Source organism: Lycium barbarum, chromosome 9 (assembly GCF_019175385.1).
Source record: "Lycium barbarum isolate Lr01 chromosome 9, ASM1917538v2, whole genome shotgun sequence".
NCBI classification, from domain to species: Eukaryota; Viridiplantae; Streptophyta; class Magnoliopsida; order Solanales; family Solanaceae; genus Lycium; species Lycium barbarum.
This window is the reverse complement of record NC_083345.1, coordinates 31,983,603-32,006,966: the sequence shown is the minus strand read 5'-3', so window position 1 is coordinate 32,006,966 and position 23,364 is coordinate 31,983,603. Positions and strand designations below refer to the sequence as shown.

General features: G+C 35.1%; 1 protein-coding gene across 2 annotated transcripts; it reads left to right on the top strand.

Annotated features, from left to right (window-relative positions):
• Nucleotides 1-1,311: 1,311 nt before the first annotated feature.
• Nucleotides 1,312-14,000, top strand: LOC132611233 (putative ABC transporter B family member 8). Of its 2 annotated transcripts, XM_060325652.1 has the most exons (10): nt 1,312-1,416; nt 4,388-4,668; nt 4,769-4,823; nt 5,744-5,922; nt 6,360-6,817; nt 8,687-9,227; nt 9,519-9,698; nt 9,793-11,082; nt 11,303-11,718; nt 13,370-14,000. In XM_060325652.1, the coding sequence occupies exons 2-10, from the start codon at nt 4,435-4,437 to the stop codon at nt 13,722-13,724; spliced, it is 3,708 nt and encodes a 1,235-aa protein (XP_060181635.1). In that variant the 5' UTR covers nt 1,312-1,416; nt 4,388-4,434; the 3' UTR covers nt 13,725-14,000. The 2 variants fall into 2 exon arrangements, with proteins under 2 accessions (XP_060181635.1, XP_060181634.1); XM_060325651.1 differs by lacking the exon at nt 1,312-1,416 and having other exon boundaries at nt 4,100-4,668.
• The last annotated feature ends 9,364 nt before the right edge of the window (nt 14,001-23,364 follow it).

Below are 23,364 nucleotides of genomic sequence, written 5' to 3'. Positions count from 1 at the left end.
ATCACTTTAATCAATTTTGTCAAATATATATTATTATCTATTGTTGATACTCAAAAATCTAATCAATATATATTTTTTTTAATTTATCCTTCAATTTGTATGATCATAATATGCCACTTTCTTCCCCCCAATACTGTAAAATGATCCAGAATATATTCTCTCACGGTAAAATACTTTTTGATAAAAGCATTTTTCTCCATCCCAAATGCACAAGAAAAATAATTTTGATATGATAAGAGCATGTTTATGTGCACGTGTGAAACGTTAAACTGTGTTTACAATTACGCTGGTTTGTCTAGTCTTTGGCCTCTCAAATTTTAGTGCGGTTTTCCATTTCGAGAGTTAATGCGACTGCTTTTGGTTTTAAAACATCCAGTTTTGGAAACAAAATTTGGATATATAAAATTAATATAAGCTACAATTGTTTTTTCAAATGTTCACGTTCTACTTTCAAAAGTCTTAGTCAAACCACCAGGGGATGTGGTGGGAGATATATCTCATCATTCTTAAACATATATCTCGAGCTCGTATTCGAGGAACGGAGAATCTTTGGTAGGGACTGATTTTCTGGGTGATTTATAAAAATGGTCTTGAACTTTTGCCCTATTTGCAAATTTTAAGTTTAACAAGTTCTTTCCCGTTAACAACACTTTTAAATTTTGATCTTGAAAGTATGTCCATAGGGCAAGCGGGGATCAAAAAATTCAAGACCACCAATTTTTAAGATAATTCGATGTATTTTTCACGTGATTTCCCTTTAGTAGACCATAGGCAACACAAATCCAGATTAGTGGGGCAATGGTTCCCCACCATATGGTTTATAAAAATAATCTTTAGACAAAGATTTAATTTTAACTTAATTTGTTGACTTGAGAAGCGAAGTTGAACCAAATTACAGGTATATAGAAGTGGAAAAGGCAAAAAAAAAAAAAAAAAAAAAAAAAAAAGAGGTCTGTTCAAACAAAAGTATAATTTTTTAAAGACAACACGTTTTGTGACGAATGGGAAAATGATTATATGATGTATGATTATAGGTACAAGGAGCCAGAATAGAAACAAAAGAAGTCTTGTTGAAAGTAAAAGTATAAATAATTTAAAGAGAACGCGTTATGTAAAGAATGGGAAATGATTCCATGATCTAAATTTAAGAATTATTTAATTAAGGTTTTACGCAATTTGCTCGTGCTGGAAGCCCTATTAATTATTTTTCTGGTGATGTTGCAGCTTTAATTATAGCCATGTGATGAAAATACTCCGAATTTGTATATAAGTACTAGATGCCATGGCCACACTTCTTTTGTTAAATAGACCACCACATATTGTTTGTACATACCAAAGAAGAGATTAATCAAACTAAAGGATGCAAAAGAAGTTTTATTTAGCATCTTGATTGTGGATGAAAGAACGTCCATCGAGGTCAGATTTTCATAACACTTTAGCTTCTTGCACTTCATTTTACTTCCAACATGATTTGGCTTGTGATTTATCTTTACAAATTGTCTTCTATATATAGATGTAGTATTCTGTATATTTTATCTTTCTTTCAATCTTGAAAACCAGGATATACATAAGATGGTAAAATTTGAGCCTGGATCACTCATGTGGTTTTACATAATTCTTAGAATAATTAGCCAGAGCCGGTTGAAGGGTAAAGCCAGTGAAGCAAGGATTTTAGTCTCCAGTTTATGGCCCCACCTTTTAATTAGTAATAGGTTTATATACTATTTTTCTAGATGTTGAGTATTAATGTAAAAGTATTACTTATAATTTCTTAATAAAAAATATGTTTGAACAATTTGAAGCGTCTAAAACGTATTTTTGGTTTTCTATTTAGTGGTAAAAATTGAGATGATTAAATGATAAGGGTATGAAAAAAATATTACCTTAACCTCGAAAGTTTATTAAAATATAGTAATAGTCACTATGAGTTTTGATGGTTTAGAATTATTTTTTCGAATTAAAAGTGTTAAGGAAATAGTATAAGTAGAATATAATACTCTATTCTATGCATTCATTCTTTTCCAAATGCATATATTGCTTACAAAATAATGTTAGTTATCCATGTAACAATTGCCTTTGCGAAACGAAGTTTCCAAAAGTAAAATTGATAAAATCTTATGTACAATCAACAATGTCTCAAGAGAGATTAAATAAATTAGCTACTTTATCTATTGAGAAGAATTGTTGGAAAAATTGATTAAAAAATAATTAATAACTTTGCATCTCAAAAAGCTAGGAAAGTAGAATGTTCAAATATGCCATTCAACTTTGGAACGGGGCAAAATATGTCCATGTTGTTATAAAATTGGTCTAAATATGCTCTTATTTACTAGTGGCGGAAGCTTTCCAACACATGACCTTTTTCAAAATAGAAAAGGCTCAAATTTGCTCTTGAATTTTGCAAAATGGTCCAAGATAGACCGTCCGAATGCGAGGTGATTTTTTTTGTGGAATTGCATTTTTGTATGTTCATTGTGAGAATGTCGTCGAGGTAAAGTGGTGGTCCTAATGATGGTTTTCGAGTACTGGAGAGAATCAATTGTTATAGTGGTGATTCATTTAGACCAATGATGATAATTGAAAAATGAAACATGAATAATTTCTCTAAGTTCAGGACAAATCTGAATATTTGATATGTCCTACTAGCAGTCTAGCACTAAGATAGTAAAACTTCTTTTGATGATCATATTTATAGGCATGTCTACACTTCCAAATTACCCAGCAGATGCCATAAAGGTAGTATGCAAAATCAACTTGTGCACGAGGTTTCTTGGTAAGTCAAAACAATAAATAGATTCATAACAAAAATAAAAACGAATAAAAGATAACATCTGAACTAGAACTAAATATATATTATACTGTTAAGAGTTTTGTGCCATAAATTACAGGAACTGCAAGATTATTATGTGGTTGATGTGCTAATTGAAAACATAGCTCACATTATCCTTTCATTTTAAGGGCTAAAACAAATTCTTGTAGAAAACCAGGTGGTATTCATTTCATGAAGCTTTTGAATGATGAAACTTATCAATTTCTCTCTATGAATCACATTTACATACGATAAGACCTCTTAAAATTACCGTACCTATAAAAAAACATAGAAGAAGAAGAAAGAAAAAGGACCTCTTAATTGCCCCTTGTAATCCTAAAAGCCTAATTACGATACTTGTAGAAAAAGAAAAACTTACAAACAATCGTTGTTCCATATGAAAAGACATGCTATTCTATTGAATGAAAACTATCTCATTCAATCCAATTCTCTTCTTCACTTTTGCTATTTTATTACCACTTATATTGCTACTTTTTGGACTGTCAACATCTGCTTCAACTCTAGTTTTTATTTTTATTTTTTTTATTTTGTAAAAAAAAGAGATGAAATATGCGATACTGACGAGTTGCAATTTGGCTTCACGTATTTGTCCATGGTATGGGTCTCTGGGAGTTGGTATTATGTACTCACTTCCCTTCCTTTTTTGCTCCATCTATTTTGACTTGACATTCCCCTTAAGAAAATATTTATTACGGAACTATTTTACTAAATTAATCTTATTAAATAATACTACTACTAGTATTTTATTGTGTTACATAATGATAGAGGCAATTTTAAAAGATTTTCTTGATTTGTTAAAATGGACCAGTAAAAATCTCTACTTTTGTATAATGGGACAAATAAAATGGAATGGAGTATGCACTTTTTTATCATACTTATTACTGCAAATTGGACAGCAAACGGACAAAAACAAGGACAATCCATGTTGCAACTTTCTCCAAGATGACCATAAAGCGTTAAGACGCAAACGATAGATATATTGGTTCCTTTTACTAACCTAAAATATAATCAGATCTAAAAAGAAAAAAAATTCGGATCGGTTTTCTCTATTTACTTTTTCGTTAAAATTTTCTTCCTTTTGCAAAGTTAATTATGTATGGCCGGCCTTTCTAGTTAAATAATTGTATTACAACAACAATAGGGTTGGAAAAGAAAAGTGACCAGCCTAGCTATGATAACTACTACCAAACCAAAAGAACAAATAAAGACTGGAAAGAAAGCAAGAAACAATATCATGTACCATTATAAAGCAATAAGGACACTATTAGCCAGAGTCATCATTTTTGGAACACTTAATAAAGTGTTATGGTGGATTGTGTCATTTTCACAATCACCATTAAAGATTTTCATGCAACAAACAAAACTCTTATATTATTTAAGTAGATTATGAATTGGGAAATCGGGGTCCATGGAAATCAATTTGTACCACCTTATTATGTATAAATATTGTGATTTGTAAGTGAATATTCCATTCTGGTCAGAACGGAGTAAGGGAAACCTAAGGTCTCTTTTCTTAGTTACTAACTTAATAATTTGGTACCTCCTTTGTGCTTGCAGGAACAGACCATTGAGCATTTTTTCTGTTCTTTTAGAAGAGAAAAAGAATGAGTTCTTCATCTGAAAAGGCGTTAGAAAATAAAAACAGAAAGTCAATAGCTATTATTTGCAGATATGCTGATGGAAAAGACATTTTATTGATGTGTCTGGGCACAATTGGAGCCATCGGAGATGGGGTTTCAACAAATTGTTTGTTGGTATACGTTAGCCATCTTTTTAATAGCTTGGGTTATGGTAAGACTCAACAGAACAATGAGAATTTCATGGAAGAAATTGAAAAGGTTAGCCTTTAAAATTTAAAGTTTGAACCCTTTAACGAGTACACCCATTTTTCTATTTTCTCTTTGTAATATCTTTGCTTTCTGGCTATGTTCTCTACAGTGCAGTTTATATTTTGTACTATTGGGATTGGCAGTCATGGTTGTGGCCTTTATGGGTAAGTTTCAACATACTCCGCTTTTTTCCAGCTTGGTTGCTGCTCCCTCTAGTCCAAATTTATGTGACACTTTTTGTTTTTTTGAGATTTAAACTATATAAATTTTGATAAGTATTTTCATTATATTGACATAAGAAAAATTGCCACGTATAGTTTTTGAATATCTAAATTTTAATTTTTAAAATATTTAGTTGATCTAATTCAATTTAATTTTAAAAATTAATCAAAATGACAGGAAATACCGTACATGTTTCGCCAACAACAGTGTCTATTGTTCATATGTGTAAGATTTAGTAGCTTTCACCAACATCTAATAAGACCTTGAAGGATAAAGTGCGAAGTTCATTCAAAAAAACCCTAAATGAAATTGGTGGCAAATATGTTAATCAACAGATATACTACCAACATGAAATTGGAGAAGATCATCCTTGACATAAATCAGTGTGACAATATAGCATCTGTGAATATAACTCACTGTTTTAGAGAGGCTAATCAAATAGCTGACTTTCTCTCTAGATTGGCATCCTCTAGTGGAAACAGAACCTTCTACTCCTCTCATCAACAATTCCCCAGAAAGGTTAAAGGTTTAATTCCAACTAGATAAATGACAATTTCCTTCCATGAAAAGAAGATATGAAAAATGCAACTTTTTGTTAGTTAAGAAGCTTCTTGCTTATAGGAAATGATATTGTATAAAAGTTTTTGTGTAGAGTTAGAGGGTTGGTGCATGTCTCCCTCTAACTCTTGTGCTTTTTTGGATGAATGGACATGGTAGGAAGTCAATCCTAACCCCCACACTAGGGGGTCACAACTCTGGTGATGACTTTAAGAAACTTAGAACCCTAGAATCCCCATGAAGAACACAAAGGATATTGTATCCAACATTTACGAAGTGGGTCTGATTTAATTAATATTTGCAGAAGGTTACTGCTGGAGCAAAACGAGCGAGCGGCAAGTGCTAAAAATTCGGTACAAGTATTTGGAAGCCATTCTTAGGCAAGAAGTTGGTTTCTTTGATTCACAAGAAGCTACCACTTCTGAAATCACTAACAGCATTTCAAAAGATACTTCTCTTATCCAAGAAGTTCTTAGTGAAAAGGTATAAACATTTACTCCCTCCGTCTCATGTCTACATTTTCTTTTACATGCCCCTTAAAAAACATTAATTAGGAAGGGTTTTTAACTATTTTACTCTTCATTGACATTTGAACAATCATAACATTACCCCATAATTGAGGCGTTTGTAGTCTTCAAGAACAATAACTAGAAGGTGAAATAGGAAAAAAATAATTAATTTTGTCTTGAACTTCTAAAAACGACAAATAATTTGAGACAACTATTTTTAGAAACCATGACAGATAATTTGAGATGGATGGGGTATTAACCTTGAATCATATATACATATATAAAATTTTCTATTAAAGAAACAGTGACTTTTGGTCAGTCGAAAAACTATTTTGGTAACTTTAAAGTCATAATTTTGCTTTGGTGCAAAAATTATTTCTAACTCTAGCATGTTTTATTTTATGTATTCAGGTACCCCTATTTTTGATGCATACAACAGTCTTCATCTCAGGAATTGGATTTTCAGCCTACTTCTCATGGAGGTTGGCTTTAGTTGCCTTACCAACAATAGTTCTCCTCACAATCCCTGGTTTAATCTATGGAAAATATCTACTTTATTTGTCGAAAAAATCCTCGGAGGAATACAGCAAAGCAAATGCTATTGTAGGGCAGGCTCTTAGCTCCATTAAAACAATATATTCATTTACTGCTGAGAAGAGTGTGATTGAAAGGTATTCATTGATTCTTGATAAAACCATAAAGTTGGGAATGAAACAAGGAATTGCAAAAGGACTTGCTGTTGGTAGCACAGGGCTATCCTTTGCAATATGGGCTTTACTTGCTTGGTATGGAAGCCATTTGATTATGCATAGAGGTGAAACTGGTGGCAGAATTTATGCTGCTGGAGTTTCTTTTGTCTTGGGTGGACTGTAAGTGCCTTTTATTTAATTCTTCTAATTCAGTAATTTTTTTAATAACGCATGCCCTTACAAGTAACAATTGACTTATTTTTGTTTTTGGTATATCTTGGAAAAAACGGTTGAAGTAAACCTACAAATTTAAATCTCTAGAGTTCATGCGTTTGATGTTATTCATATTATTAATAGGAAATCTAGGTGCATGAATTTGATGTTTTCAACGTGGGCTAGTTCATTGTATGTGTATGAAACTATTTTGTAGCATTTAGTCTAGAAGTATCATTTAGCACCTATAAATACCCCTTTTGTGACCTTATAATGTAAGAGTGGAGTTTTTCTAAGAATATAATTGAGCTCAATGTCTCTCTCCCTCTTCTATTCTCTTTGTTTCCTATGATAATATCAAAGGCCGCCTTATATATTTCCAATAATAAAAACGTAGTGTCAATAAAAGAAATTAATCCAGTGCCTAAATTCTTCTCAAAATTGAGTTCTACTCACATTTTCAAATGAATTCAAGAACATATTCGAAAAATACTGACCGCTGGTCGAATTAGATTTTGGGTTCCAAATAACTATAATGGCCGAACCTAATAAAATACTCCCTCTGTTTCAATTTGTTTGAACCTATTTCTTTTTTAGTCCGTGCCAAAATGAATGACCTCTTTCATAATTTGGAAACAAATTCACTTTATGAATGATTTACAGCCACACAAATTTTCAAGGCTTATTTTGAACCACAAGTTTCAAAAGTCTTCCCTCTTTCTTAAATATCGTGTCCAGTCAAATGGGTTCATATAAATTGAAACGGAGGGAGTAGCAATTACCATCCAAAAAGTAACAAGTACTTGGCCATATACTTGAAAACCTTCTATTTGCCAATAGAAATGTTAACCTACTTCCGCACCGGATATGTGTCATTGGGTACCCCACAGTGTTATACAGCCTGTACTAGAACTTTCTTTTAGGCTAAGACATTATGAGAAGCGTAGTTAGTTACATAAAATATTGGTATTGGTAATTATAGCTTGGCATTGATGTCCATCCGACAATATAATATTACATTAAATGATTTATGAGCACAAGAAAAAGGAAATGGAAAGCTGTATTAAACCATGTCAAGTTCTCCAAGCAGGTGTAATTAATTTTGATATGTTATTAAGCGTCATACTTGTCCATTTGAGTATTCGTTGAAATATGAAAATTGGACTGACCAGACTAGAACTAGTTGATTTTCCCGTCAGATAATCTAAGTAAAATGTCATGACTGATTGGATCAGCATAATTTTGATCTCAATTTGGCTAAAAATGTCTATAAACTGCTTTTAATGTATCCAAAAGATATATGGCTGCATTTTATCTGCATTTCTATATTGAGAGACTTATTTGAATTACTCATTCAATATAGATGGAATTTTTAACTTTGATTTTTAATCTAAAAGGTTACAAAGATGCGAACGTTTCATGGAGGACGAGCTATATATATCCCGTGGAATTTGTAAATTCTAATATGCGATCGAATAATAGATAGATTACATGAAATATTAGAAACTATAATTAGGATGTTTTTTGAGTTATTGGTTATAAATTCATACGATTCTGGAAACACCAACTTGTATGTCTCGTATACCTAAAATGAGAATGTTACATAAAAGTCAAATCAGTACGTGAAATGCTCTAAAAGACTGACATGCTAATTAACGTCTATAGATGCGTATCTGAAAATGAGTTTGATTTGGGCATCTGAAATTTATTTTTAACTAATAAATTCAAGTAGAACCATTAGCTCTGTCAAACAGGAATTTCTTTCACCTTAAAGAGATGAGATATCTTAATTATTTCTCTTTAATTCAATTTTATAATAGAAAATATTATGTGTAGATCGCTTGGGATGGCTCTGCCTGAGGTGAAATACTTCACAGAAGCTTCTGTTGCTGCCTCAAGAATATTTGATAGGATTGATCGCGTTGCAGAAATTGATAGTGAAGATACAAGAGGAGTCGTGCTAGAAAATATTAGAGGGGAGGTTGAATTCAGGAATGTCAAGTTCACATATCCTTGTCGCCCAGATAGCGTTGTGCTCAAGAACTTCAATCTTAAAATTGAAGCAGGCAAAACAGTGGCCCTTGTTGGTGCAAGTGGAAGTGGAAAATCTACTGCCATTGCGTTGATCCAAAGGTTTTATGATACTAATGCAGGAGCTATATGTATTGATGGTGTAGAAATAAAGTCATTGCAGTTGAAATGGTTGAGAGGAAAAATGGGGTTAGTAAGTCAAGAACATGCACTATTTGGAACATCTATTAAGGAGAATATAATGTTTGGGAAAGTTGATGCAACCATGGATGAAGTTGTCGCTGCAGCAATGACAGCGAATGCTCATAATTTCATCACGCAACTTCCACAAGGATATGAGACCAAGGTCAGTTCACAATTTTGTGACATTATAGTACTAGGTAGATTACTACAACCTATACACCACAAAAAAAAAAATGGAATTAACTATGAACTTCCTCATTAGTCCGTCGCTAAATTGCTCTTAGCTAAAAGAATTTTATGATAATCCATCGCTAAATAGGATTAGTGACGAATTTTTGTTGTTTAGCTACGGAATTTGTCTGTCACTAATTCCTGTTTTTTTAGTAGTGATATAACAACAAAAATATATAGATGCTGGTGATGTGATCATACGCTGTTCTAATTGTGAGTACAGATTGGTGAAAGAGGAGCACTTCTATCAGGTGGTCAAAAGCAGAGAATTGCAATTGCTCGAGCCATCATAAAGAATCCTGTAATTCTTCTGCTTGATGAAGCCACAAGTGCACTTGATTCTGAATCAGAAACACTTGTCCAAAATGCCTTGGATCAAGCCATCCTTGGGAGAACTACACTGGTAATTGATCTTTATTCTCTTATATGCTTTTCAATAATAAGTTGGTCTTCAAAGAATAGTAGAAAGATAATGAGGTCGGTCCCTTGATGATCAGGTTGTTGCCCACAAGCTATCTACAGTCAGAAATGCAGACCTTATTTCAGTAGTAAGTAATGGTTGCATCAGTGAACTAGGGGCACACAATGAGCTTATGGAGAAAAATGAGCAGTATGCAAGACTAGTAAAACTTCAAAGACAATTTAGTTCTATCGATCAAGAACAAACTGCTGAACCTCGTATTTCTTCAGTAGCAAGGAGCAGTGCAGGAAGACAAAGCTCAGTAAGATCAAGTCCGGGTGTAATCGGCTCACCTTTGCTCATTGAGGAAAGCCTGGCCCAAGCTTCACCTCATCCTACCCCTTCCTTCTCTCGTCTCCTTTCATTAAACTTACCCGAATGGAAGCAAGGAATTATCGGAATCTTATCTGCCATTGCTTTTGGTTCAGTGCAACCTGTCTATGCACTAACCATAGGTGGAATGATTTCAGCTTTTTACTCACAAAGTCATGAGGAAATGCAATCTAGAATCCAGAAATACTGTCTGATTTTCATCATCCTTTGCCTTGTCTCAGTTCTTCTCAATCTATTCCAACATTACAATTTTGCTTACATGGGCGAACACCTGACCAGAAGAATAAGACTGCGAATGCTCGAGAAAATCTTGACCTTTGAAGCAGCCTGGTTCGACGAGGAGCAGAACTCAAGTGGAGCTTTATGTTCTCGATTGAGCAATGAAGCAGCCATGGTGAAATCCCTTGTTGCTGATAGAGTTTCACTCTTGGTCCAAAGCACTTCAGCCGTCACTGTTGCTATGGTAATGGGGCTAATTGTGGCTTGGAAACTTGCACTAGTTATGATCGTTGTCCAACCACTCACGATTCTCTGCTTTTACACGAGAAAAGTCTTGCTATCCACTATCACGGGTAAATTCGTTAAGGCACAATATCGTAGTACTCAAATTGCTGTAGAGGCTGTATATAATCATAGGATTGTGACGTCGTTTGGGAGCATACAAAAGGTCCTTGACATATTTGATGAGGCACAAGATGAGCCAAGGAAGGAGGCTAGGAAGAAATCTTGGTTAGCTGGTATTGGTATAGGATCAGCACAAGGTCTAACTTTCATTTGTTGGGCCCTAGATTTTTGGGTTGGTGGAAAGCTAGTTAATGCTGGGGAAATATCAGCTGCTGATGTCTTCAAGACTTTCTTTATATTAGTCAGCACTGGAAAGGTAATAGCTGAAGCTGGAAGCATGACTTCTGATCTCGCCAAGGGCTCAACAGTAATTGCTTCTATCTTTTCCATTCTTGATCGAAAATCACTTATTCAAGGATCCTATCATGAGGTAAGACAATCAATGGCACTCTAAATACTTTTATATGTTGACTTTAATTCATACTCACTACAAAAAAAGGACTTTGTTGCTAAATTGCTCGTAGCTAATGGAATATTTTGATAATCAGTAACTAAATAGGATTAGCGACGATAGATTTGTCTGTCGCTGTCGCTACTTCCTGTTTTTAGTAGTGATTAGTTGAGCTAATAATTTATATTTTACAAATTAGGCAAAGAATAACAGCATCGGGACGAACTTGGAGAAGATGACCGGTCGAATAGAGATGAAAAAGGTTGATTTTGCATATCCAAGTAGGCCTAACAGGCTAGTGTTGCGCGAATTCAGCCTGGAGGTAAAAGCAGGCACTAGCACTGGACTGGTCGGGAAAAGTGGATGCGGAAAATCAACAGTAATTGCCTTGATTCAAAGATTTTACGATGTAGATAAGGGATCACTGAAAATCGATGGGGTAGACATTCGATTACTCGATATAGAATGGTATAGAAGGCACATGGCGCTGGTGAGCCAAGAACCAGTGATATATTCTGGCACCATCCGTGAAAACATTTTGTTTGGCAAACTTGATGCATCAGAATATGAGGTGGTGGAAGCTGCAAGAGCTGCCAATGCACATGAATTTATTTCGTAAGTATGCTTTTAATGATGGAGTAGTAACTAGCAAATGAGTTTATTAAGTACTTCACTGCAAAAAAAAAAAAAAAAAAAAAAAAAAAATGAGAAAAGAGAAAAGAATTAGGTACAAACTTCGTCTCTAATCTTCCGCCGCTAAATAAATTGCTCATAGCTAACAAATTTTTGTGATTATCTGTCGCTAAATAAGATTAGCGATGAATTTTGTAGTTTAGCTACAAAATTTATCTATCGCTATTTTTTTAGCTAAAATTACAATCAAATACCATTCGGTGATTTAGTTTACAACAAATGTACATAGTGTATAAACAGTGTCTACTTTATATATATATATATATATATATATATATATATATATATATATATACTCCCTCCGTTTCAATTTATGTGAACCTATTTGACTGGGCACCACATTTAAGAAAGAGTGAAGACTTTTGAAACTTGTGGTTCAAAATAAGTCTTGAATAGTTGTATGACTGTAAATCATTTTATAAAGTGAATTTGTTTCCAAATTAGAAAAGATATCATTTATTTTGACACAGACTAAAAAAAAAATAGATTTACATAAATTGAAACAGATGTAATATATATCTCGCTAACATACTATGTGAAGGTAGTAAGTTAGCAAGCTCCCTGTTTATTAACTTCCTTAAATGCCCTTACTATTTTTTAAGAGCACACTAAAAATAGGGACTGTTTCGTCATTTGACCAAAAAGTCCCAATTCATTTTCCTCTCCCTTGTATCACCCAAAATTCACTTCACTGTACCAGCAGGAAAAGAGACCAAGCGGGCAGCCATGGTTCTTCTCCGTCATTCCATGTTCTTTTTGTATTTTTCTCTTCTTCTAATATTGACTAGTTTAGCATCTACCATTATCACCTCTACAGTGAATATTTCAACCTTTTTATGCACTGCAGAAAAAAACACTTATTCTCCTTTTTGGCTTGTTCAGTCGCTGCTAAATGTCCTTGGTTGAATACGAACAAAAGTATGTTACTCAGACGGTACTGCTTAATATAACCTATATATGTATGCGTCTCTGTTTTAATTAGATTCTTGAAAATTAAGCTTTCCTTTGTCTGAACAAATAGGAACGTGATTCAGGAAGAACTTAAGCTTGAATGTTGAAAATGCTATTTTCTCTATTTAATGCATTATTAGTTCATAAGGGCTATTGGTATGTGGATTCAAGTGGTTCAGAAATTTTTGCTCCGTTTATTTACATGATAGTGTTGGAAATCAAGAGATAGAATGAGAAGTGGGGATAAATTGAAGCTCCAATTGTTAAAATTGAATCTGAAATGGGGAATCACAGAGATGAATTGGGGCTTTTTGATCAAATGACGAAACAATCTCTATTTTTAGTCTGCTCTTAAATACTAGTAAGACATTTAAGGAAATTAATAAATGGGGAGTTGCTAACTAACTACCTTCATGTAGTATGTTAGCAAGTAAGTTAGCAAACCCTATATATATATATATATATACACACACATACTCTATACACAATATATACAGGCGAAGTGTATACTTAGACTATGTTGGTAAACTAGTTGGTTAAAGGGTACATTTCCCTGAGTTTCCCTTTTTTTAAATAGTGCTTGTAGAGTATACTAACTAAACCATGCTTTATGTATACGTAGGTCCCTGAAAAATGGATACGACACAGAATGTGGAGATAGAGGTGTGACAATTTCAGGAGGGCAAAAGCAAAGAATCGCCATTGCTAGGGCGATTATACGGAACCCCACTATACTACTTCTAGACGAAGCAACGAGTGCTCTTGATGCTCAGTCAGAGCAACTTGTGCAGGAAGCATTGGATCAACTAATGGTTCGAAGAACAACAGTGGTTGTGGCTCACCGGCTTAATACCATCAGGAATTTAGACTCCATCGCTTTTGTTTCAGAAGGGAAGGTGTTGGAGAAAGGAACTTATTCACAACTAAAGGAAAAGAGGGGGGCATTTTTCAATCTTGTCAAACTTCAATCCACATAATTATATAGTTAAATTGCCTCGTTATGGAGAGTAAATATGGATAGTGTGTAAGTTCTAAATTTTGGGTATAAATGATAATCGTTGTGCGATCTCAAATGGGAAAAAAGAAATATCAACTCCCACCACTAAAACAGAAATCCGCACTTGACATCTCAATAATAAGAAGTTAGAAAGTAAGGCATTTAATGCGGGTGTCTATATATGTATTAGTTTCTGGACACGTGTAATGCACATGTGTTTCATCAACAACAATAACATAGCTAGTGTATTCCCACATAGAGGTGTGTCTCATCAAATAGTACTATAGATGGTATAAATCGATTGATTTGATTGTTGAACGGTAAATGATTAACGAGTTACATTTTGATGTTATTAGGTGCAAACATATAAAAAATGAACATGAAAAAGTTAAATACCGAATAAGCTAGTTTTCCCTAACAAAATATGTTTGACGATGACTTTAAAATCCAGAATATATGAAATAGATTTAAGAACCTCGTGATAATCTATATCTATAGTTATATTATATTAAAAGCATGAACTCACTAACTTAAAAGTCAAATTACTAAAATGTCCCTCTTGTTATTTACCTAACTAGCCTATTTAGTTTAAATTTAAAAAGCCCAACAGCCAAGCAACCGGTCATATGCCCTCGGTACGGTCGGTCACAACTGATCATATTAATTCTATTACCAAATTACTATCGGCCGCAAATTCATTATTCAATTCTAAAGGCACTGTAATATTGAGATTCATTTTCTTACTCTATGCGCGACAACTGCTGCATATGTTTCACATCTCTTATCACATTTACGAAAATAATAGGCGTGAAAAATACTGTGTAAATTAATTTACTACATGTGGCAATGCAAAGGAGATCCTTAAAGCAAGTATGTCTTATAATTTCATGCAATCACTTGTCTCCTATGTAAATTAAATTTAGTCTATTGATTTATAACAGAGGCAGAGTCACTGTTATGAAGAAGAGCTCTGCTGCCAAATGGCCAAAATACTTCACTTGTGGAACAGTTTTGTCAAAGTGCGCTCACACAATGAATTCTGAGAGTAAATCAAGAGAACTTTATGCATCTTGTTGTTTTGTCCAAATCGTGAATAAAATACACAAGGACAGGGCATCATATATCCTGTGTACTACTTTTTAGAAAAGTCAGAACAATGCAATAGATTTTTCAATCACAAGAATTCATTTTTTATTTGGAAAAAATCATTGCATTTAAAATTCTTTCTTAATTCTTCTGTTATAGAGAGAATGCTATTTGTTTATATTTGAAAATGTTGTATCTTTAAACTTCTCATTTTCCTCTTAATTTCATTATCTCATAAACATAAATTATATTTTTCAAGGCATTACTGGTGCGTCATATCTCAAAGATATCTGCGTAGGACCAGCCTTTCAACTAAGAAAATTACGTTGTCAATAAGAATGAAAACACAGGAAGGAATTTAATTTCTCAAGAAACACATGAACTTGAAGAAATAGATGCAACAATCAGTTGAGGAAGAAAATAATTCACAAAGATGTATACGAAGGTAGAGGACTAAAAGAAACCATGATGATCGACGTTCATTAACTAATAAAAAAATTAAAGTTGAAGAAGATTCAGGGTCTTTCTAATACGCTATGCTATCTTATGTTTTGATGATCTGACAAATCCTAAAGAACCAGATATGATCAGGTTCATTTGTTGAATTTGGTCAACTTCTTGATATCTCAATCACTCTACACAAGCCTAAAGGAACTAGATATGATCAAGTTCACTTGTTGAATTTTAGTCAGCTGCAGGATATGACAGACCACATATGTTTTCAGAGGGACCAAATGAGATCAGGTGCACCTGCGATTTGCTTGGTCAAACCTACAACTGTAAAGCTGCTGACACTGTAGCTCTATAGCAGTGCAGTAGTATATTAGCAGAGTGGCTTGACCAATGGTCCAAAGTTTATGGGCTGTCATCTTCACTCTCTTTTTTCTACATATACAACATCATGTTGAAGTGAAGAATTATGCTTGCACAATAAAATTGCTCACATCCCAAGTGCAAGTCTCCACATCTTGAGGTGCTCTCAAGAACAAAGCCTCAACAAGCCGAAGGACAAGATCCCAAAACTGAAGATGCTTTAAGTCCTTGGGTTGTTGAGTCTTTGTTCTTTAAATTGTAAACCTACTCTTCTCTAAAAAGAAGCTATTTGTAGGTCTCTCAAAGTCTCAAAAGTTGCTTGTAGGAAGTTTATCTCTTCAAGCTTTTAAGTGGTACACTAGGCTAGAGTTAGTCTAAGTGTATTAGTATAAGGTTGGCTAGAGTTAGTCACTGTATTGAATTCTCAAAGGGTGCCTTTGAGTGGTGCATTAGGCTAGAGTTAGTCTAGGTGTATTAGTTTGCTTGGCTCGAGGTAGTCAAGTGATGCTCACAATGGAGGCATTGTAAGGGTTGAGGGACTAGTTCCTAGGTTGCAATGAGTTGTAAGCTAAAGTTGCTCGTGCTAGTAGAGTTGAAATCCTACGTGGTAGGTCGTGGTTTTTAATCTCTTGAGCAAGAAGCTTTTCATGGTAAAATCTTGTGTTATTTACCTACTGCACTGTCTGAGAGAACTGGTAGACAACCAGGTCTTTCCATATACTATTTGGTGAACACACTATTTATATCAATTGGTATCAGAGCAGGTTCTTTCTAAAAGGCTAACACCTAGAAAGGATCCTTCTCATGGATAGTTCACTTTACCGAAAAGAAGGACGGTATATCACAAGACCACCAAGATTAAAATAGAAACCACCATGAATGGTGGAATGCAAGATTACGTGGTATTTTTCATCGTTGAGGATTCAGAAGCGTGTGATAGCATATCTGATGACTACTATATTCCTATGAATATAGATCTGATTGATGTCAAAACAAGATCTAAAGATAAGAAAGGAATATGATAGATCTAACCTAAAAGCTATGAAAGTATGGAGGCAAAAGGAAAGACTCAGGCTTTCTTGGTGACTGCCAAAAGTGATTCTAGTGGTAACAAGTCTGGCATGGCTTACTATCGCTCAGAGATCTAAAAAAAAAAGTTCAATTACCTTGAATCAAGCTCCTCTCAGAAAATTCAAAAAAAAAAAAAAAAACAAGTGATAATATGGAGAAACAGGTTTTGACAGCATAGGAAATTCCTCTAGAAAATCTGAAGTCAAAGACGATAGTGATGAAAATGAAGATGGGGTCCTCCCAAAAAATCAAGGGACTTGGTTCCTTGAATCAGGTTAGTACCTTCAACTATACATTATGTTTTTAAAAGGAAGCTAGAGTGCCTTGTCATTATAACCTTTTCCGCCCTATCTTGAAATAATTAAATGAAACTCCCTCTATAGTCGGATTCGTCCGTCCATGTGTCATTGTCTAAACTCTAGCAACACCATCTTCCTCACAAAATCAAATTATCTCTCCTAAGTCAAAAGACCCTTGATATTCTGGTTCCTCTGATCACTTCAGGCATCAAAATTTCTCTCTGATCATCTTCCTACTAAAACTCCAATATGTTTGAGTCAAAATCTCTTACTCAGGAACCATCCAACCCAGATGCCCTTGATCCACCGTCGAAAGTGCCATCATTCATCAAAACAATTCTTCAAATATCATTCTCCAAATTCCCACCATCCTTCGACCCAAACAATCTCTCTCCACCTTCTTCACACAAAAATTTTAGCTCTATAGGACAGCGAAAGAATCTAACTCCAAAACAATTGGTGACTGAACCTCAGTCCTCAAATGTTGAAGAACGTTCTGCTCTAAATGAGAATAATCAAGGAAATGATATAACTGAAGAAAGGAACAGGATCATCGGACCAGGTTCCAAAGGGGGCAGAGAGGAGGATGAAAAAATAGCAGAAGGTGTTGTTGAAAAGAAAAATCTTGTCAGTAAATCAGATAACTCTGTCCCTCTAAATAAGATAGACAGTCAAGATTCTAACAAAGGACTTTATGAGCTCTCTGTTGACTACTTGTTTGAAGGAAATCTGGTTGTGGGTAAAAGAGATAAATCTAACTTACTATCTAGTGAGGAAGAATAAATTGTCAAAAAAATTCTACTAGCTACTAAAGTGTTGAAAAAGGGGAAAATGATGTTGAGAGACCTGAGAAAAACTTGGAGAAAGCTGGTTACTCTGCTCGGCACAAAGCAAACTCTTCTTTGGTAGAAAACGCCTCAATGATAGGAGAGGGACCAGGTTCGCAAAATATGCCTAGAGATACTATATCTCTGGAAAGGATTTTTTACTGTGAGGAAATAGTGGAAGTCAATTCTCGTGTGATGAATAGTAGTGGAACGTTTGAAAAGGAAAATTGTGAGGATGAACCTATAAGATTCAAACGAATTACAAGGTCCTCACAAGAAGGGGGAATGATCATGTCACGACCCAGCTAGGGGCCGTGACGGGTACCCGGGGCTGACCACCGAGCACCGCTCATTCTACTACTCATCATACTTATTAAGCCTCCTTTTTCGTTCATAAACTCATAATCATAAGAAAATCATTTTCATTGAAGAACATAAATACTTTTATATACATAAGCCCTTTGGCTATCAAAAGATAATGTACACATATTTACGTATATACAGTAGTGACCTTGTGAGACCATATAACCCACACATACGTATCTACGAGTCTCTACTAGAGTACTAGACACATGGACTGGACAAGACCCCGTCGTGCCCAAAATATTTATACATATGTATATACACAAAAGTATAAGCCCGATTAGCACCTCCGGAATAATGGAGTGCTTCTGCAAATCTGCTGATAACTCCTAAAGGTCTGCACCGTCTCCTTGTCTACCTGCGGGCATGAACACAGCGTCCAAAGAAAACGGACGTCAGTACGAATATTGTACTGAGTATGTAAGGCATGAATGAAACAAACATAATAGAGAAATCATAAGTCATGAGGTGAAGGAAAAACCTGCGTGACCTTTAAGGGTGAATAAATTTCATACATATATCACATATACATAATCGTCGTACTTGAACCATCATGGCGAATACATCATCATGTCACATAATTCATCATCGTAGTGTCGTAGCTTCTCATACACATAAAACATTATCCGTATTCGGCCACGTAGGGCTCGACAATATCCGTATTCGGCCACATGGTGGCTCGACAGTATCCGTATTCGGCCATGTAGTGGCTCGACAATATCACATACATATCTTCCATATTCGGCCACGTAGTGGCTCGACCATATCACATGCATCACACAAGGATCAATATATCTCATCATCATCATTGTCATCATATACATCTCATAAGCTTATCGTAACCTTTCATTAATGCACACATTTAAATTTAAAGACAATCTATGAAAATCACATCGTATTCGTAGCATGAATTTCGTATAATTATCGTATGATAGTCTTTATAATATTTGGGCTTAAGCTCATCATTTCCATAGCATATCTCTTACCTTTATCTCACATGAAATCCTTTATGAACATAGACTCGTAGTTTCTCGAAACATTGGTCATAGGACATGCATTGAGGCTTATGAATAATCTATAACAATGTCGGGGTGACGTAAGGTCGAGAACCCCCGCTTATATTATGAACGTTTATGAGTATCGTGCCTCGCCTTGAAGGAAATAGAGCATAAGGCGAGTGTTAACAAAGATAACATCATGCCAAAATTTCTTGAATCGTTGTACTCTAGCTCATTATCATCGCCATCATATTCGTATGTAATTCAATATATTGAAGGACTCATAGGCTTCGTTTTGTAGAAGGATTATATAAGACTTGAAGGATTCATGCCTTTTGAAAGAAAAGATAATCCTTACATACCTTTTCCTTTAGCTATTCTACCGCTTGATCGTTCCTCTTCAATATTCGCGTCTTTACCTTCAAGAGAATTCACATCAACGTCAGTTAATCGACTATAAGAACGTGTGACTATTTTCTAGGGAAAATTGGGCAGCATTTACTTTGTTGCTACTACTTTTCCCATGTTTCATTTCAACTACCAAACATTCACAACAACACTCACAATATCGTATCAACAATCGTCATTTATCTACATTTACCACATTCCACCATTTTTCTCCAATTTCTCCACATTTACGTGTTTTAGCTCATCATCGCATTTTATCATACATCACACCTATTTTATGGTCTACACATCATTTATAACATATTCATACTCACAACACACTAACATTCATGATTCAATTCAACTACCATTCACTCATGGCACTATTCATTCATTTATGATCCATTTGCTATGCTTCTCTACAATTCGGGTATCTTAACCTTCCAATACCTTAAACAACATGAAATGGTCATGAAACTTACCTTGGATGATGGTTGAACAAGTCTTGAGTGGATTTTCTCCTCTAGCACCAAAACCCTATCTCCTCTCTTTTGGTTTTCTTTGAGGAAGATGAACTTTACTTGGGTTTCATACACTTTGATTCATGGATTATGTGTTGTTGATCTTAGTTCCCCTTTGATTTCTCTTGTAGTTGAAGAGTAGGGAGGGTTCTAGATGTTTCTTGAAGTGTAGAGCGAGAGTGGAATGAAAAATGAAATGAAAAAGGGGTCCTTATACTTAAACTTAAATTTGCCCGACCATATTATACGGACCAAGCATACGGTCCGTACTATTTATACAAACCGTATGTGTGGCCGTATGTTTGGTCCAGTCTCTGGTGGCCTTCTTGGCCAATTATACGGTCCAACATACGGCTGGTACAATTTATACGGTCCTTAGGTTGGGCCGTATAATGCCCAGTGATTCCGTTTTCGTTCTCGTCGCCTCGCTTGATCTCTGATCCTTATGGAACCTTCGTGGCACTTGTTTAACATCTCAATATCAATCTTAGGGTCGTTATTACTCTTCTCTAAGACATCATTATGCCATCATAAACTTGTTGCTCGAAATCCTTATCCAATACACAATATATGGCTTTGCTTTCCTTAACAACTTTCTTTCCTTGCATTACATGCCTTTAAAATCTCATTGAGGGTCATCTAATACTCTTTCTTACTCGTTAAAACATCGCATATGCTATGTCCTCTACTATCCTGTTCCCTGTACATATACGGGGGATTTTTCCAAGGTGTAACAGATCATTAAGACAACTGAGTCTAGACAGGGACCAATTACTAGGAGAAAAGATAAGGCACAATTGGAGAGGAATGTGGAAGATAGCCTAAGAAAGCGCATTTTGAGAAAAGAAGATAAAGCAGTAAGAAGGGCCAGGGTTATAGCAGATGAGGTGGAAGCATTACTTGTTAAAAGGGCAGACTGTATGGAGAATGTGAGAGGAGAGGAAAGAGAATTAGAAGAGAACAAAGTTGCTTTCTTAAGAAAGAATGCAAAGAAAGGAAAACATGGAAAAATTAAATCCAGGAAGATAGTTAAAGAGAAAACTGAGACCCAGGAAGTAGGATCAGAAGCCAAAAGTCAGGACTCTCAGCAGAGGAAAATAACTCGCTCTCAAAATAAGATATCTAAGAATGGGATAAAGTAACCTGATTCTTCTTCCAAGAAATAGAGGGTAGAGTTGAAAACGTCTGAAAGAAAGGAGATTCTCAAAACTCAAGAGGTGTTGAGAGGTAGAGTCTTTGATCCAAAAATAGCCCTCAAGCCTGGAATGAGACAATTGATTGAGATAATTGAATTGCAAAAATAGGGATATTTGTTTAAACCCCAGTTTCTATGATTTGTAAGGTTGAAGTAGCTGAATTCTATACCAACTTAATTGTGTCTGATAGCTCTCTTCTGCTAGCTATAAATGGAGTCAAGTTCGCACTTGATGAACAGATACTTGGAGGAATCCTTCAAGTCCCGACTGATGCGTTAAGTTCAGTCAAGAATAGCTCTGCATTATCTCATTTCCTGAACATCACTATTAAACATGAAAGATATATAGAAGGAGAGAGGGCTTTCAAGAAACAACTTAAGCCTAAATACCAATTGATGTTTGAATTGGTTAACAAAGTCATTCTGCTTCGCTCAGGAAGAAGACAATGGCTGGCATTCCTGATCTATTACTGATGGAAGCCCTAGCCAGCTTTACCCCTATTAACCTACCGACACTTATGCTTGAGCATATGATTAAGGTGGATACTATCAAGGATGGTAGAAATGGGTTACCATATGGCTCCCTTCTTACCAAAGTCTTCTAGTACTTCAAAATACAAGTTAGGGAAGGAACTTCAGATACAAGAATGCACATGTTCAGTGAATACACCTTGGAAGAATGCGATTGTATACCAAAGAAAGGAAGCGTGGGAAATACATCGGTAATCTCAAACTATATTGATTCTCAAGAAAAGGAAAATGAGGAGATTAACAAGTTGGCACTTTTCTGGATCAAAAAAATACTGAAATTGCCTTTCCAAAAGCTAAGATGCAACAGAATGCACAGGATGGAGAGGGAACTGATTCTGTAAAAGAGTTTAAGGAAGAAAATGTGAAGCTAAAGACTAAGGTAGATGCCCTTCAAAAGAAAGTAAATGAACTTACTCAACAGCTGGTTGATGATCATCACACGATAGATGAGCGCCTTGACAAGCTTTTTTCAAGACTTTAAATGAAATTCTTGCTCCATCTTTCCTCTCTTACTCTTCAATCCTGCCTTCAAGATTTTTCCTGTCCTTCTAATCCTTGGACTTTCCTCTATCCCTATCCTTTGTAGGTTGTACAAAGTTTTGACATCTCTATATGTCCTTAAAACTTTTGTTATGCTGATTGGTGCTACATTTTTTTTTTGCTGATGGACATTACCTCTCTGTGATTATGAAACATTGTCTAACTGTGCTCATATCAATGTTGTATTTAATCATGGTTTGATATGAATGACCTCATTTTTTTTTAATGATGACAAAAGGGGGAAAATGATATGATATGGTATGTGGATGTGCCATATGTAAAGAAATTAAAGGGTTGATCGCTACTATCTTAGAAGAATGGTCTTGTTCTCAGGGGAACAAGTGTGCGAATCTGATCCTATGTAAAGAAATTAAGGGGTTGATCGCTGCTATGTTAGAAACTGTGTTTGTCATCATCAAAAAGGGGGGAAAGTGATACGCGATGATGTCTTATGTTTTGATGATCTGACAAACCCTAAGGAACCAGATATGATCAGGTTCACTTGTTGAATCAGTCAACCTCTTAGTATCTCAGTCACTCTACACAAGCCCTAAAGGAACCAAATATGATCAGGTTCACTTGTTGAATATTGGTTAGCTGCAGGATATGATGGACTACATATGTTTTCAGAGGGACCAAATGAGATCAAGTCCCCCTACTATTTGCTTAGTCAAATCTACAACTATAAAGCTCCTGACACTGTAGCAGTGCAGCAAGACATCAGCAGAGTGGCTTGACCAATGGTCCAAAGTTTATGGGCTGTCATCTTCACTTTTTTTTCTACATAGACAACATCATGTTGAAGTGAATAATTATGCTTGCACAATAAAATTGCTCACATCCCAAGTGCAAGTCTCCACATCTGGAGGTGCTTTCAAGAACAAAGCCTCAACAAGCCGAAGGACAAGATCCCAGAACTGAAGATGCTTTAAGTCTTGGTTGTTGAGTCTTTGATATTTTTGTTCTTTAAATTGTAAACCTACTCTTCT